Source organism: Petaurus breviceps, unplaced genomic scaffold (genome assembly GCF_028583685.1).
Source record: "Petaurus breviceps papuanus isolate PSGF00001 unplaced genomic scaffold, PetGlider_PUasm1.0 90919, whole genome shotgun sequence".
NCBI lineage: Eukaryota > Metazoa > Chordata > Mammalia > Diprotodontia > Petauridae > Petaurus > Petaurus breviceps.
The window spans coordinates 1,185,649-1,203,448 of NW_027187378.1; the positions used below are offsets into that span (position 1 = coordinate 1,185,649).

The window sequence follows — 17,800 nt, forward strand, 5'->3', positions numbered from 1 at the left end:
TAAATATAGCTAGTAAAGATGCGTTTTATTTTCTTAATCATACTTTTCAGACAATGTGTTTTCACAGCTATTTTAGTTATACAATGAACTCATCAAGGATTTGTCAGAATGTATGGCACAATGGCTATGCAGTTTTTAAACAGTTTATACTTTTAAAGTTCATCAGATCATGCTGACTGAACACCGTAACAACATACATCAATACTTCCAGAGATGCTTTTACTTAATTTCTTTGATATTCTTTTCTTTGTTTTCAAATTGAGATTTGGCAGAGTGTTTTGCAGCTACCTGTATAAAATATGTGCCAAGATGGACACCTATGAAAGTTAATCCAGCTACAAGGAGCCAGTTCTTTCTAATCCAGCTGATTTGTTTCATCTCTTTATCTGATGCCAAAGTGAAATCCAAGCTCCAAAGACAATTCTTTTGGTGAGATACTTCCTTCTGTAAGAAACACAAACATAAGACATTAGGGACTTAGACGAGGTGACCTCTAAAGTTTCTTCCCCAACTTGAACATTCACATATGCTTGCAGACTACAGTTTTTAAATGTTATTTCTAACATTCTATGTCCTCAGAATAAGTTGCAAAGAACTTCAAATTGGCACAAGTATCAGCTTAGCCTCTAGAAGTTCAGATATGTAAATTAATCTGGATTTCAAGTTCTTGTATTTTTAAAGTTTTGAGAATAAACATTTACATTTTAATGATTTTGGAAAGCAAAACAACATGAATTAGAAGCCCACAAGGGAAACACAAATAAGGTAGGTGACCTGCAAATGCATTTCACCTCAAAATTAAACATGCTTTTTGGTCTAAGTTTCCTCAGATGAGACAAAATCAACTTTATTAAAAGGGGTGTACATTTAATACCATATTTCTGCCTGTAACCAAATTCAATTTCCTAGGAAACTTGAGGTATGAATGGTGTATTTACGGCAATTATATCTTATATACAGCCATCAATATAGAACAACTTTTGACATCCTTAATTCTACAGTCATTACTGATTTATACTTATGCTATATAACCCTTGCATCCTAATATATTGCAACAAAAAATATAAATTAAAAAATCACACTGAATTTAAAGCAAAATTTTCCTAACAATTTTCAATTGTGATTTTCAGTTTAGAAGTATGGTCCAAGGCAACATATCTTTAAAATCTTCAGTTACTAGTAACACATACAAGGATACCAATGACATGCTGGGTAGCAGAGAGTGAACACAGGATCTGGTTTGATCTTTGATCTCAGATTCTCTGATCTTACAAACGAAACTTTATGAAATGCCAAATAAATGAACAAGCTGGAACAAAGTACAAATTTTATTAACTACAGTAGTAAATTATATATTATAAGGAATGAAATACCTTTTAATATAGTACTATGTGAAAAGAATAAGACCATCTAATAGTTTGAAATGGTAATGCTTGATCCTACGATGTACTTGTCATTTTATAGTTTCTAGTTATTGGAATTTTGAGGATAAGCAGAAATCAGAGTGAAGAGATCTGAAGATAATCACTACAGAAGTCAATGGGGCAAAGTAAGTTAAAGGAAGTATATAGTTTTTTTCATTCAAGGACTGTTTGTAAATAGAAGAAAAATCCTGTTTACCTGATAGCAGAATTTAGCTCTTCTGAGTACAAACTGTGTATATCTATGGTATGTTTAGGAATCATTATAACTGTTTTGGCTTTAGTAAAATCAAAAGAAAATATTTACTTGAAACTTTGGTTTACTTCTATGTGACAATCTTTACTTTTAAAATTAATAAAGTGATATCATACAGATATCATGATAATAAATTTAGAAAACCTTCCCTATTTCTGTCATCAGCACAGACCAAAACAACAATTATTAAGTTATTACTATATGCAAGATGCTGTTGGTCAGCACTACAGGAAGATGTAAAGATGAATACAAAACAATCCTTGCCCTCAAAAAGCTTATAATCCAATGCATTTAAATGCGGGTGACAGGAGAAGATCGGTAAGAGAAAAAAAAAGACAAGTGAATAATAACTACAATGCAAAGTGATAAAGGCACAAGCAAAGTATTACAGGAGTACAGAAGAAGAAATGATATCCTGTGGAGGAAGCTTTACCAAGAGTTAACATTTGAGATGTCAGAAGTTGTACAGAAATGTGGGAAAAGCATGAGCTATAAAATGGTAGAAAAAACTCACTGAATGAAAGGCTAAAAGTTTTATTCACTAGCCTATGGTCTCTGAGCTAAGGGTTAGTGGTGAACACTGTGATATGATCAGACATGCACATAAGGAAGACTGATAGTAGTGCCTGTAGGATGGATTAGGGAAGGAGAATGCAGGCAGCAGAAAAACTTGTTAGAATATCATGGCAGTGGTAGAGAAAAGAGAATGAAGGCCAGGCAGCTCCATGAAAAGTGACTGATTCGCTAATGTTAACTTCAGATTACAGTTCTGAATCTATTCAAAATTAAGGATAATAAAAAATATCCTAGAGCCTTGTTTTAAAATTGAAACAAAATATTTCACCTACCATTCAATCTCTTGTTCCACTGTTCTAGAAACAGGAGGGGGAGGCAGGAAGGGTTACCTATATTTTCCCAATATCCAACCCTGGTATCTCCATCCACCTTATCCACTCACACTTAAATGCTGCTGAAGAAATTCATACTAGCTTACTAAGCATATTTATTAAAAATGTATTTATCAAGGCACTCATTGAAGGCTTTCTCTATTTATTACACAGACAACATAAGATAGTCCACGCCTCAAATTTCCTACAATTATTTCCAAAAAAAATAAAGGCTATACATCACTACTTCCCTCTAGCCCCTTATCCTACACTTAAAAAAAAAAAATCACCCTTCATTGTTTGGTCCTTTGTCCAAATCTCTGATGAGGAGGTAGCCATTCTTGCCAGGACAAACTCTCACTTTTCCTCTTGGTTCCTACTGTTTTTTCGAATTTGCTACCTCATTCATTCCCCTTCTCCTACCTTCAATCTCTCCTTATCTGTTGATTCCATCCCTGGTGCCTACAAACACTAATTTCTTCCCTATTCCTAGAAAACCTTCACTTGATGCTGCTAACCCCCTAAACTCATCTAGCACAACCAAAGTTGGTTCTCCTTTTTTATGGTCGAACTTTTAGAGACGAGAACTTCAGTTTTCTCACCTGTCACTTTTTTTCAGTCACCTGTAATCTGGTTTCCAAATCCACTTCATGAATAAAATCGTTTTTCCCAAGGTTACCAATGAATTTCCTAATTGCTAAAGACAACAGGCTTTTCTCATTCTTTATCCTACTTGGTGACTTTGTAGCTTTTTCCAATTTGACCACCTCTTTGTCCTGTCCACTCTTTCCTCTGGCTTCTATGACATTGATTTCTCTTGGTTCTCTGCATCTCTTATTATTTCTTCTCATTAACTAAATCATTATCCTTCTCCTAACAACTGTGAGCATACTCCCAAGGTTTTGAAGTGGGCCTTCTCTTCTTTCTCTATTCACTCTCTTTTAGTTATCTCACCAGCTCCCATGGATTCAACGATCATTTAAAATCAGATAAATCCTAAATTGATATATCCATTTCTAATCTCGAACTTCAGTCCTGAAATCCGAAATTTCTATCTGGATGCACTGTTGGCATCTCAAATCCAACATGTCCAACAGGAAAATCGGTGTCCCCCAAACATAACAATTCTAAAAACTTCTCTTTATTGAGGGCACTGCCATCCTTCCAGGCACCAAAGTTTGCCAATCTTGAACTTCTTGACTTTTCCTTTTTTCTCACCCCCCACATCCTACCAGTTGCTAAGTTTCACTGACTACTCCACAACATCTCTCAGATCTATCATTCTCTCCACTCACATACTTCCATTCTACTTCAGGCACTCATCTCCTCTCTCCTATTATTGCAATGGCTTCATAATTGGTTTTTCTGCTTTCAGTTTCTCTCTCTAAACCATTCTCCACACAGCTATCAAAATGATATTCCTAAACCAAACATCTAATCATATTATTCTTTTACTTAACAGTTCTTGACTGATTCTAGAATAAGATTTAAAATCCTTAGCCTGGTATCTATAGCCTTTTATAACCTAGCTTTCACCTTCCTTTCTAGTTCTATCATCATATATACACTTTCCATTCTTGTCAAACTGAATTATTAGCTGCTCCTTGAATAACATTCCATCCCTCACCTCTGTGCCTTTCCACATGTGTTCCCCCAAGGACAGAATACACTTATTTGACTTAACATCCCTGAGAATCCCTAAACTTCTTTTAAAATACAGCTCAAGTGTCAATTCCTATATGAAGCTTTTTCCTGATATACATAATTGCTAATGATTTCTCCCTTTTGAAAACACTGGCATTTACTTATCCATGTATGTTGCATCCCTCTGATAGGAAGGAAATTGCTAGAAGGCAGAGCCTATTTTCTTATCTCTTGTATCCCCATTGCTTGACATAGTGCTCTCTACGTAACAAACGCCTGAGGTATGTTTGCTGAAATGAATAATGGGGAAAACTAACTTTTATATGGCAACTTATGGTATTACAGAACATTTTCCCCACAACAACCCTATGAAATGAATAGTGGGCAAGAAATACCAGCACCGTTATATAAAGAAGTTTGAATCTATATCTTCTGGGTAGCTAGATGGCACAGTGGATAAATGTGTCTGGCCTGGAGTCAGGAAGACTCATCTTCCGGAGTTCAAATCCAGCCTCAGACACCTACTAGCTATCTAACCCTGGTAATGTCACCTAACGCCATTTGCCTCCATTTCCTCATCTGTAACACAAACTGGAGAAGGAAATGGAAAACCATTCTAGTATCTTTGCCAAGAAAACCCTAAATGGGATCATGACTGAAAAACAATTTCTGATTACAAAACATGTAACCTTTCTACTATACTTTGCTGCTCCTCAATGTAAATACAAAGCCTCTTGGTATCACCTTCAACTCAGAAATCTGGCTGATTGGAAAGTTAGGGACTGACTTAGAAATTTTAATTGTCCAAATAAAACTTTAAAATCCAGTAGTAGTTCTTATTTTTCATAATGGAATTTTGAGTTCTTTAAAGAATTTCTCTTGATCTCCAGTCTCTCAAACTGCTTATCCCACATTTCAAACAGCTGTCTCAGAGACATCTTAAATTCAACATGTCCAAAACTGGACTCATTACCTTTTCCCCAAATGCTTGCCTCCTCTGAATATCCCTATTACCGCGGAGGACAGCACCATCCTCCCAGTCAGCTGGGCTCAGAATAACAACAGACCACTACTCATTTTCTTCCACCTTCCATGTCTAATCTGTTGCCAACTCCTGTCCATTCTACCTTTGAAGTATCTCTTGCATACAACCCCTTTTGAAATCCTTTGAAACTGCCATCACCCTGATGCAGGCCCTCCTCACCTCATGTGCTGATCACTCCAACAGCCCACTACTGGCCTACCTGCTACAAGTTTCTTTCACTCCAGTCCAACCTTCACTCAGCTATCAAAGTGATCCTAAAGCATCTGTCTATCTATACCATACCTCTATTCTATCAACTTTAGTGGCCCCTATTACCTGCAGGATCAAAAATAAAATCCTTTCTTTGGCTTTCAAAGCCCTTATAACCTGGCATCTTCCCACCTTTTCTTATGTTCTTATACTTTACTACCCTCCAGTGATCCAGTGACACTGGTCTCTGTTGTTCCTCAGACGAGGCAAAGCATTTTCAGAGGTTGTTCCACATGCCTGGAATTTTCTCTTCTTACCCCTGCCTCTTCAATTCCTTCAAGTCTCAGCTAAAATCTCACCTTCTACAAAAAACCCTTTCCTAGTTCTCCTTAATGCCATCTTCTGAGATTATCTCCAATTTATCCTGTGTATATCTTATTGTATATAGCTATTTGCATGTTGTCTCCATCTTTAGACTGTGAGCATCCCAAGAGCAGGGACTATTTATGTGTGTGTGGGGTGAGAAGGGTAGGAAGGGAGGGAGGCAGGGTTTTATCCCCAGTGCTTAGCATAGTGCCTACCACGTTGTTGTTCAGTCATTTTTCAGTCTTGTCCAATTCTTTGTGACCTCATTTTGGGGTTTTCTTGGCAGAGATACTACAGTGGCTTGTCATTCCTTCTTTACAGATGAGGAAGTCGTAGCAAACAGGGTGAAGTGACTTGTCTAGGGTCACAAAGCTAGCAAATCTCTGAGGCCAGATTTAAACTCAGGAAGATGAGTCTTTCTGACTCTAGCTCTGGCACTCTATCCACTGCACCACCTAGCAGACAGTAGGTTCCTAATAAATTCTTGGCGATTTCATTTAAATCTCCCTGAAATTGTGCTACATAGTAGTTACTCTCTTGCAATTCTCCAAACTGCCTTTATGGCATTACTTTTTCAAAAGTGGGGAATAGTAGCCTATGTAGTTTGGCTGACTTTGCAAAAGCAGACTTAAGATCTTAAAAGTTAAACTGCAGCTATGCCTAATCCTCTCTAACTCTCCATTTTCACACAGACAGTTAAGAGACAATCTTCTGTATAGCACACAAAAATGATTACATAAAAATTTGCCAATGCTTCAATTAAACAGATGATTTGTCCAAGTTTTTTTTTTTTACACATTTTCTCTTCTCTTAAAAAAAAAAAAAAGGAAATTTTTCATTAGTACATATTCTTTTGGTTGCTATGGCTAAATCACTTACCTAAGCACTGCATGATTGCTATTTGACTTGGTTTTGTTTCTTCTGTGAAACCATATGTGTCACAATTCCAGGTTCTGGAATACTGTCCTCGTTAGCATTGGCAGTTTGGAAAATTGGATTGCTCTTAATGCTCTTCCACCCTATGTGAATCAGTCCGATAGAAGGTATCATAACAAGAAGAACTTTGTAGTCTCTCCAAAAGGTCTTAAGACTCATAGTAACTTTGGCAACAATGTACCTACATAAAAAGTTAATTATTTTAAATAATATCCTCCCCAAATTGCTTTTGTAAACTACAAAAAGAAATAGCACTGCTCAAAACAGTAAAATTTGAATGTCAAACATCTTTAATTATTGTGTGCCACACCATTAATTAACAAAAAGGAATTTGTACAGGCAGAAAGCAGAAGCAGGAAGCTTGGCAAACTCATAAAAGTAATACTTGAAAATAACTTCTGTTCAGTTTTCATTAAAGAACATTAATTATCATACCTGCTAGGAAAATTATAATACCAACCTTAGGAAACAGATTTACAAAGAGAACTCATTTTATTTAGATGACTATAACAATGTTTTTGAGTAATACTGAAGTTAATATTGATAACTTAGATAAATCTTTAACAAAAGTAATCTTCTGACTAGTAACTGATTAGGTGTTTATTATTTAGGCTCTCCAGTAAAGTAGAAAAACTTAAGAGACAATCCAGAAGTAAGCAATAACAAAGCCTAAAGGTTTAGGGAAAAAAAAAAAAAGAACCTATAAAGAAAGGCCTTACGGTAAACTGGCCCAAAGAAAACAAGTTTGCATAAATATTTACGGTATTAAAGAATATAAAAATATTTTATTTATATGAACTACTGTGTTTCCATTGAGATCAGGTCACAAGGAATAGGTTTGAACTTATAACAGAATTATTTAGATGTTTAAATTTTTGTATTATAAAGACTGAAACAAACCATTAAAGGATGTTGTAGAATACTGTGTATATGAGGCACTCATTTTTTTTTCATCCATTAATTCTCTCAATCAGACAGGATTTTTAAAGTAATTAAAGATGACTTATCCTAGGGAGATTTAGGGGCCATCCTGCCCTTAGCTAGAGGAATAGTTTAGATTAGCAGCTCTCAAATGTTTTGGTCTTAGAACTAGGCCTAGGGCCTCTTTATACTCTTAAAAATTACTAAAGAAGCCCCAAAGAACTTCTGCTTATGTGGGTTGTTTTCTATCAATATTTATTATGCTGGAAATGAAAAATGTCAGTATTATTATAAAAATAGTTATGACTTTGCAGACCCCCCTGAAAGGTGACCCCCCAGACCACACTCAGAACCACTGGTCTAGATGATCTTTAAAGATTTTGCTTTGTAATTCTGTAAACAAAAGTTTTGTTTATGTTCTGTAAATTCTAAAGGCTGAATGGCTCACTGGCTAGGTAACAGGATGAGGAGCAAGCCACCTCAAACTGTTTTTTTTTTAACTAAGTAAAAGAAATATGCATTATTAACCACAGTGGTCTATGTAAAAGATGCTTAAGTTGGGGTGGCTAGGTGGCACAGTGAATAGAGCACTGGCCCTAGAGTCAGGAGGACCTGAGTTCAAATCCGGCCTCAGACACTTAACACAAAAACTAGCCGTGTGACCTTGGGCAAGTCACTTAACCCCAATTGCCCTCCCAAATAGGCAAAAAAAAAAAATGCTGAAGTTGTGGTTAAGATCATAACTAGCTTCTGCACCAGAAAAATCTTCTTTTATTGGCACTGTCATTAGAAAAATTTAGAGGGTACCAAATTATCTCTTTTCTTCTAAAGTTTAACTGTATTAGCAGTTTCCCTATTAGTTGTTAATCATCCCCTATTGTGCAACACTCATACTAGAGATGTGCTGAAGATTTTAATAAATGCTGTAACATATTATTTGTGAGGACTCGAAAACCTCTTCTACAAGCTCCAAATTCCATTTCTGCAATTACTGTTGTCAAATTTAGCTAAGCTATTAGTCAAATTTTCCTGTCCTAAAATTCCCATGGTATCTAATATGCTTTGTGTGTTAGCTTATGACAATTCCTTGTTTGAAACTGACTGGCTGCTTCTCTCACCTATGAGGTAAACTAGAGTCTGCATTGCTTTTACTAACATATGAGCTATGTGAGATTAACAATATCACAGGGACTGAGTAAGAGAAGCATTCTGAGGGAGAATGAAGCCATGATTAATTAACAAAAGTAAATTTTCCCTATAGCTTCTTATGTTTTCCACACAACTGTAGCGTTTTGTCTACAAAAGACCTGACTTTGCTGGCAACAATTACCCTTCATTATGTCCAACTTTAATTTCCTCAATACTTCAGGCAATACTGTTAACTAACATCCTATGTTTCTTCAACTCATCTAAATCTATTTTGAAGTAATGTCAAATTACTTTTAAAATTCAGTCTTTCCTCTATTTATCCTTTTCAACCTGAAGTACCTGTCATCTTTTGCTTAGAAAACAACATGCTTCTTGAAAGAAAACTTGGAGGAATGAAAAAATTATAATTATTTCTGAAATTAGTATTTTGTAGCTGATAGAAGAAATTATTCAAGGGACTAAAAGTAGAAATGATTCAAGGGACTAAAAGTATTTTGGAAAAAGTTAAATTTATACTGAAATAATAATGTTTAAAATGTAATAGTAACATGCAATAGATCTACAAGGCAATTTCTTAATTGAGAAGCACTTCATATTAAAAAAAATGGAAGCAAAAAGCCTCTTGGAGAACAAAGAGGATAAGAATTCTTAATATTGATATTAACATAATTTCCTACGACTTTATTTTAGGGTACTACAATTCAGGGAAGTGTTTCTATAGGGAGGTGCTTCTGTTTAAAGTTCAAGCTAAGAATCCAGTATAATTCCTTATTCACCAAATATAATGAACCATACAATTTCCTATTTATTAAGGTACATGTTTTATTCTGATGATTATTTTAATGTTTATTTAACAACTTCTATAATCCAATCACGTTTGACTCATTACTTCTTCTGCAATCATTGATTAATGGGGGAGGGAGAGGGCTGAGGGAGCAGATAATTATTTTCTGTTAGCTATCTCTAATGTCCTTTGGATCACAGCTGGATAGTATTTTATACTTTTAAAAGCAAATTATACATATTATCTCATTTAATCTTCCAAATAACCTTGTGGGGCTTACTCACAGTAAAAAGAAATATAATGACCCTTATTCTAACCAATAAGATAGAAGCAAATTGACATTTTTGAAAGAATAATTTTAAAAAACCTATTCCTACTGCATTACTTAGTGAATTTTTAATATTTTTCAGTCTTTCACATTCCTACAGGAAAGACTAGAAGAAAAGGAATGATTTTTACCTATTTCCTTATTTATACAAAGCAATTTATGAAAGGTTCCAAAAAGTATTATACATATCAGGAACAACTTAACAAATTACAGTCACAGAGTTTGCTGGAGGCATTGGGGAGTTAAATAAATCTCCCTGAATTGTTGGCCAAACTGCCTCTGCTTTGCATTCAAAATATTAATTTTATTAATCTCATTTAGTCTTCAGAATAAGTATCTCCTATTCTATTACATTAATCCTCCCCCACTCATCCAACTATTATTTCATTTTTGCAGGGTTTGGGTTTGGTCTGTATTCAAGACAACATTGTCAATCAGACTGAACTGTGACTAGAACCCTAGTCCTCCAGATTTCAAGGCAAGGCTTTTCCCACTAAACTTATCCAGAGTCAAAAGTCTGAATACTGATTTTTACTGTTGTACCCCAATTTGTACAAGTGGTCAAAGAAAAAGGAAAGAGATCTATTTGTATAAAAATATCTATAGCAGCTCTTTTTGTGGTGGCAAAGAATCGAAAATTAAGGGGATGCCCATCAATTGAAGAATGGCTGAGTAAGTTGTGGTATATAATTTTGATGGAATACTATCGTACTATAAGATGAGGGGGGTGGTTTCAGAAAAATCAAGAAGACTTATATGAACTAAAAATAAGTATGCATAACCAGACTATACACAGTAAGACAATGACCCAAGAAAATTCCAAAGGACCAAGACAAAAAATGCTATCTTCCTCCAGACAGAACTAATGAATTCTTAGTGCAGACTGAATCATTTTTTTTAAACTTTGTTTTTCTTGTTTTGTTTTTAAATGCGTATTTTATTTTGCAACATGGCAAATATGAAATGTTTTGCATGACTTTAAACATGCTTGCCTTTTCAAAGGGTAAAATAGGGATGGGAAGGAGGGAAATCAGAACTCAAAATTTAAAAAACTGTTACTTTTTTACATATATTTTGGAAATATTTAATGAAATAAGTAACAATATATTTTTTAAAGAATTGGTAGCTACTAAAATACTTAAGTAGATGATTAAAGAACACTCAGATCATAGCCTTGACAGGCAAGAAACTATGGAAAAAAAGCTTAACAAATCTAGGGATTGACATCTGACATGAGCTCCCCTTTTCACCTGATCCTCTTTTATCTCTGATTATAAGGGATTAGCTAATGGTGATCCACAAATGAGTCACACAATTTTTAAGCCAAGGTCAGTGGGCCTATTTAATTTATGGTCTGCTAGTGGATATGACCTTGGATCCTGTGTCTTTTATTCTGCTGATATTTAAATAATATAGCTGAACTAATTTTAATTTTCTTTGGCCTGTTATTTGGTTCACTCACTCAGTGAACTTAGCTAAAGTCGGGGGCTCATTGTTATTTCTCTCTCATTTCAGTCACCTGATTCTAGCTTTTAATTCATATTCTTTCGAATGTGATGTCCATTAGAGGACAATTACTCTTTTAAAAACAACCATAACTATAGGAATCCCTTTTTCCATCTCTATTTATTACCTAGATTCCCGCTTCTTCTAATAATCATCTGTGACTGTAACCTCTAAACTGAAGTATCTCAATCTGCTATATTTGGAATAATGTGAAGACTACTTGGGGATTCAAGGGATAGCAAATGCAAGCAGAAAAGTTCCTAATTGGCTATGAAATTACTTCAAGTGCAATTTTACACAATATTCATGATCCACGAAGGCAAAACCTGTCTCTTAACTTAGTAAAGTATATCATGGCATTTAAAATCAACTTAGAAGCCTTCTGGGTTAACCAGATAAGATGAAGAAGACTAAACATTTTCTCTAATCCATAGGGCCTCTCAAACCTCTACAAAATAGAAATTATGCACATATATGGTCACATATACTTTATATACAGGATAGATGTGGGTTTGTATGTGCCATATGTGTGTATACATACTGACATATATTTGATCTATCTGGCTGCTTTTCCTATTTTGATTCTCTTTAATGCCATTTTCATTTGGTCTCCAGGTTAAATTTAGTAATTCCAATGACAAACAACAAATTTTTCAAGTGTTTAGGAGTAATATCTTCAAATGTAAAGGAAAGAAAATTTGAATAACACAAGACTATTCTGCATAAGGGGCAGTGGAAGTGATGCAGTGGATAGAGTGCTGGGTCTGAAGTCAGGAAGATTCGACTTGCTGAGTTCAAATCTGGCCTTAGACACTTATTAGCTGTGTGATCCTAGGCAAGTCACTTAACCCTGTTTGCCTCAGTTTCCTCATATGTAAAACTAAAGAAGGAACAGGCAAACTGCTCCAATATTTTAGCCAAGAAAACCCCAAATGATGAGTCAGACACAACTGAATAAAAATAAATCCTGGATCCATCAGAAAATGCACAAGTGGAATGAATTCCAAAGAGCAAATGAGCTAAAAATGCAGCTCAAGGTGTCCATCTTGCAATAAAATCAAATAAGATGTTCCAGCTGGCCCCTCACATATCCTACCTGCAGAAAATGGAAAGCGAAGCATTTTCAAGGTTCAGAATTTACGGGATTTCTTACCTGCTCTAGTTAAGCTGATGTCCAACTGCTCCCCTTTAGGATACAAAACAAAACAAACTTTAATACTTATCTTTATTCTTGCTATTACTTTAATTCAATAACTATTTTGGTCAAGATATTCTCTTGCTCTTGTACTTGAGATGATTTAACTGTGAATGGACCAATTTTTAAAATGTTTACAAACTATTCCTTAATTTTTTTAATGTGATACCAGGTTTCAAGTATTTTCGATCTTAGTTTTCTTGAATTTTATTTGTTGACATTCTTTGTGGTCACAAATTTTTTAAATGACAATTGAGATAAGGTTTGAGGGAGGGCATATGTTTATGGAACAACCCAAATTATGCATACATAAAAAATTTGCTGGTTCTTAAGGTGAAAGTGACTAAAGAGGCAACAGTGATTTAGGGAATAGATTAAATGCCAAACACCTTAGTCACTAATGATAAGCACTTAATAAATGTTTGTTGATTGACTGGGCTAGTGCAAGAGCTCTTAACTGGAAGTCTGTGACTTTGGATGGGAAAAAAAATGACTTTTTATTTCAAAATGACTGGTTTCTTTACAATGTTATGTATTTTATTTTATGTATTTTAAAACATTCTTCTTAGAAGGGGTACACAGACTTCACTAAAATGCCAAAGGTAGGCAGGACACACACATAAAAAATTAAGAACTCCTAGTCTAGGAACTGATCCTGTGGAGTGAATTCAAGCTGCAAAAGATACTGAGGGACCTACTCTAATTCAATGTGGCCTAAATTAATCTGTAGTCTAGAAGTCCTCTAGGCTTTGGGGACAGTTCAGGGTCTACACTCCGGCAGGACCTGGGATTTTTATCACAGTCACAGATTATTTTCATGAGCGTAGTCCTCAACCTCAGAATTAGCAACCTGTATCATAACCCTTCAAATTCACTCCAGATTGAAGTAGATTCCAAAACTGTCATGGACTGAGGTTAAATGGATGAATTGCTTTTTTAGAGAAGAGATCTGAATGTTACCTGTCAGTATAGAATATTATTTTGAATAAAAGTGTCAGTAATCAACAGAAGATAAATTGGACCAAATGAGGCAGTTCCTAAATAATTTTAATTAGCTAACTTTTAGATAATACCTTAAGATTTGCAAAGCACTTTACCTGTGCTCTCTCACTTGGTCGTCCTAACTCTTATAAAGTAGGTTCTATTACCTCTATTTTACAGATAGGAAACTGAAGCTGAGAGAAGTTAAGTGATTTACTCAGATTGACATAGCTACTTGTCTGAAGTAGGATTTGACTTCACTTCTTCCTGTCTCCAAATTCAGCACTCTACTATACCAACTAGCTTGCCATAGGGTAGCAAACAGTTCGTAACCTCTTAAAATTTTCAATACCCTAATGATGTCAGGGAAATCTTACACATGTTCTGCTTCCTATCAGACATCCTCCAAATATACAGTTTATACACCAGAGATTCACAACATGCCTCAAATATAGCTTACAATTTATTTAAAATTGGGCTTACCTTAGACACTATTATCAAGTATGAGGACATAATTTAAAAACTCTGCTTCCAGTATTTTGGACAGAGAGCATTACATACAGGACTGTTGCATACTACTTTTGTTTTGAGAATTCCACAACAACTAAGCGACAATTTATAATTTTAAGAGTGACAAAAAAGGAGTGGTAGGAATTGCTGCTGAGACTAAGAGAACTCCATATAAGTGAAGTGAGTCCCCTACCCTTGGCAGAGAATTTGAACATTTAAAAAATAAAAGATTGCTAGGTACAATATCTTCTGAGTTCTTTAGCCACATACCTGGCTTACAGTAGGTGACCCTGTCACTGAACTTCAAGATGGATAAGTCAAGGTGAGGGAATAAGAGATCTAATCCTCATGCAAGAAAGACTGCTAAAGGAAAGCAAAAAAGAAGGAAGAATCCATTTCATGTTACTTGTAATGTTTCTTTCATGTCTGAGATTTATTGCTTGAGATTTATTTGGGTTTCTGAACAATTTAATGTTAAAATCCTAATATGAAAAAAATAAAGGCAGCTCTGAAGATTTTAAAATTATGTCTACTCATCACAAATATAATGTAACACTGAATATACTTAGAGGTTTACATTTTGACAGCATTTTACACTGTCTATCAAAGCTCCCCTGAGCGGTCAGCATTCAATATTCCCACTGTTTGGTTATACCTTACCCAGAAGAAAAGTATCCATCATTTCTCTGGGCCTGTTTCTAGTGGATTAAACTCAGTGAACTTTTAAGGGGTCTTCAAGCTCTAACATTATATGACTATGAAAACATTTGTTTGCCTTTGTAAAATGGTTCAAAGAGAGACCCACAGTCACTTCTTGATATTTTGGTTAAATGCTGAGTGCATGAAATGAAAGAAAAAAGAATTAAACAGATCTGATTTTATAGCTTGCTTTTAGTGATGGATCAATCAATTTCCATTTTAAAATTCTGCAAATTCCATTTGAAAATGCAAAAAAAAGAAACCCTTTACTCAAATGTTCTGATTTGAAACTAAAATGATCAATTTTCAAATTAACAGTTCTCTTGTTTCCTTCTCCATTTCTTCCTACCTCCAGTCATACCACATGGATTTAGAGTCTATAACACAATTATTAACAGCAATTTCCTATAATAAAATGTGGTATCTTTTCCTGGGATCCTTAAAAACAAGACACATCTGAAATATAAATTGTTTTGTAGTTGGTAGGTATTATGGGTCTTAACTTTGTGGCCTCTGAATACATTTCTCACTGCTATAAAACTATATTAATTCAAGATTCGTAATGATCAGATTAATTTGTCCTCTTGCTTCAATTCTCCTGGTCTGGAAGTAATCTAGTTAAATGGCTTCAAAAAGTGCAAAATGGTTCAGAAAAATTTGCCACACAAGCTGTAAAAATAGTCCTACAAGAATGATCAATTTTAAAGCAAGCAATTTCTTTCTAAGATGTTCCTCCTTGGTCATGCAAAAAGTGACTACAAGGTAAATTCCTGGAGAAAAAGGGTTGGTACCAATATACAGGTTTGCTCTCCAAAATGTGAAATCTTTAAAGAGTGAAGTGTGTGTATACAAAATGACAACATACAATTACAAGCCAGATTTTTTTTTTTGGGGGGGGAGGGTCTATCTTTGAATTTCCCACAGGACCCCTTTCAAGGCAACTTAATAAATTTGTTGAATAATGAAGGAACTCTGGTTACCTTCCCTTCAGTCCTTAATTACATTGATATATCACAATTCTTGGGAGCTAAAGAAAGGAGTTCCTTGGCAAAACTGATCCGGAGAACCAGTAGCAGACACAGGAACGTGGAGTCTAGTTCGTGTTTTGACACACAACTCAAATTTACTTGCTATGGTGTCATTCTCATCAGGTACAAAAACCATTTTGATGTACAGCTTCAAGTCTAAGCATGACTCCTAATCTCAAGCTATAGAAGGCACCTCCAGAATCTGGCAGTACAAGGAAATCAAAAGGACCCGAGTTCAAATCCTACTCTAACACTTTCCCTAAGACCTAGGCAAATCACTTAACCTTCTTGGAACTAGGTTTCCTCATCTGTAAAATGATAGGCTAGGACTAGAGAGCTGTTATTAAGAGCTAGAAGGGCCTTCTTAAAAGTTTATCAATTAGCTCCCAACGCTAAGAGTTAGTATAGCATCAGCTGCTATCAGCGATCCAGCCCCTGAACATCTGAGCACCTAGGAATCACGCCGAGGTTAATCATTGCGGGAGACTATGCAGGAACTTCCGGGGAGGCCAACTGCCCCGCCCCCTCCTCCCGGCATCCTTTAATGCCGCCAGGATCCCATCGACCTTCACCCAGAAGCTCCAAAGAGTATGGCCTAGGCCCTGCGCAGAGAACGCAACTCTGAACTCTTCCCACCACCCGACCCCCAGTTCCCTTCTCTTCTCTCTCTATCTCACTCTCTCTCCTTCTCTCACCTGCCCAATCGCCGCTGCGCCTTCGGAGGCCGCTACTCCGACACCCGGCCGAAGAGAAGGAAGCCCGCCTTCCAACGACCGCAGCTGGTGATAGGCGCCGGCAACTGAGCATGCGCCCCTTCCCGCGTGCTGGCTCCGCCCCCTCGTCATCCAGTCCTGAATGGGAGAATTCCATTCTCCGGGTTTTACCCAGGAGCGCCTCGAAGGTTGCCGAGCTGTTCTTAGAGAATCCGGTAACCTGACCTTGAGGAAAGCTTAAGGAGAATGAGAATTCGTGGATTGGAGTATATTGCATGGATTCTTTCAAAAAATATTCTTTTTAAATGGAAGAAAAGGTGGTGAAATCACTCCCAGGATGAGAAGTCCCTGATAAAACGATTAAGATGTCAAAAAATGCCACAAGACCTATGCCCAGCTGACCTCAAACTTCACACCAGGCAAAGCAGTCATTGATCTGGCATTTATTAAGTGCACACTATTTGCCAGTCACTGTGTTAATCTTTAGGGATATAGAGAAAGGTGAAAGCAGTCCTTACCTCTACGATCTCCCATTCTAATAGGGAAGATACTAAATATATAGGGAGGGAGAAAGGGATGCTCATATAGCTCTATGTATAGTGCATTGATAAATTTATTTCTTTGTAAACACAGACCTGCATATACACTGAGTTTTAAGATTAAGGACTTTTGAAATACCTTACATGTGTGTATTTGTGTCTATATAATATGTGCATATATACATGGTACATATATAGACATAAATGCAACACATTTACATATGTGTAACTTTGTACCTTTGTCAGCATGCATTTTTACACACTCCCAATAGGTGACACAATGCATAGGCCTGGAGTAAATTCAAGACCTGAATTAAAACTTTGCTTAAGGCAGTTTTTAGTTATGTGACCTGTTGTTATATAGAGAGTGAAAGGAAGGCAGACCCAGAAGGAAACACAAAAGCAGGTGAGGAGATAGGACAAGGCATCTTGCAGAAGAAGGTGGGAGTTGATATACAGATATATATATTACATCTATATCCATATCCATATATAAAGATATACGTACATGTATATGTGTGTGGGCCACTAGGTGTCACAGTGAAGACTCATACTGAATTCAAATTTGGTCTCAGACACTTACTAGCTGTGTGACCCTAGGCAAGTCACTTAATCCTGTTTGCCTCAGTTTTCTGTTCTGTAGAATGAGCTGGAGGACATGTCATACTCTAGTATCTCTGCCAAATAAGCCCCAAATGGGGTC

General features: G+C 35.9%; 2 protein-coding genes across 5 annotated transcripts; both read right to left on the minus strand.

Moving 5' to 3' along the window:
• Positions 1 to 6: 6 nt before the first annotated feature.
• Positions 7 to 378, minus strand: LOC138151866 (uncharacterized). Its single transcript, XM_069075411.1, has one exon. The coding sequence runs from the start codon at positions 376 to 378 to the stop codon at positions 220 to 222; it is 159 nt and encodes a 52-aa protein (XP_068931512.1). The 3' UTR covers positions 7 to 219.
• Positions 228 to 16,671, minus strand: LOC138151869 (uncharacterized). 4 transcript variants are annotated; one of them, XM_069075423.1, is made up of 4 exons: positions 16,541 to 16,649; positions 14,389 to 14,481; positions 6,688 to 6,925; positions 228 to 444 (listed from the first exon to the last, which is right to left on the minus strand). In XM_069075423.1, the coding sequence occupies exon 3, from the start codon at positions 6,901 to 6,903 to the stop codon at positions 6,706 to 6,708; it is 198 nt and encodes a 65-aa protein (XP_068931524.1). In that variant the 5' UTR covers positions 6,904 to 6,925; positions 14,389 to 14,481; positions 16,541 to 16,649; the 3' UTR covers positions 228 to 444; positions 6,688 to 6,705. The 4 variants fall into 4 exon arrangements, with proteins under 4 accessions (XP_068931524.1, XP_068931521.1, XP_068931523.1 ...); XM_069075420.1 differs by lacking the exon at positions 14,389 to 14,481 and adding an exon at positions 12,586 to 12,618 and having other exon boundaries at positions 16,541 to 16,644; XM_069075422.1 differs by lacking the exon at positions 16,541 to 16,649 and adding an exon at positions 12,586 to 12,618.
• Positions 16,672 to 17,800: the final 1,129 nt, after the last annotated feature.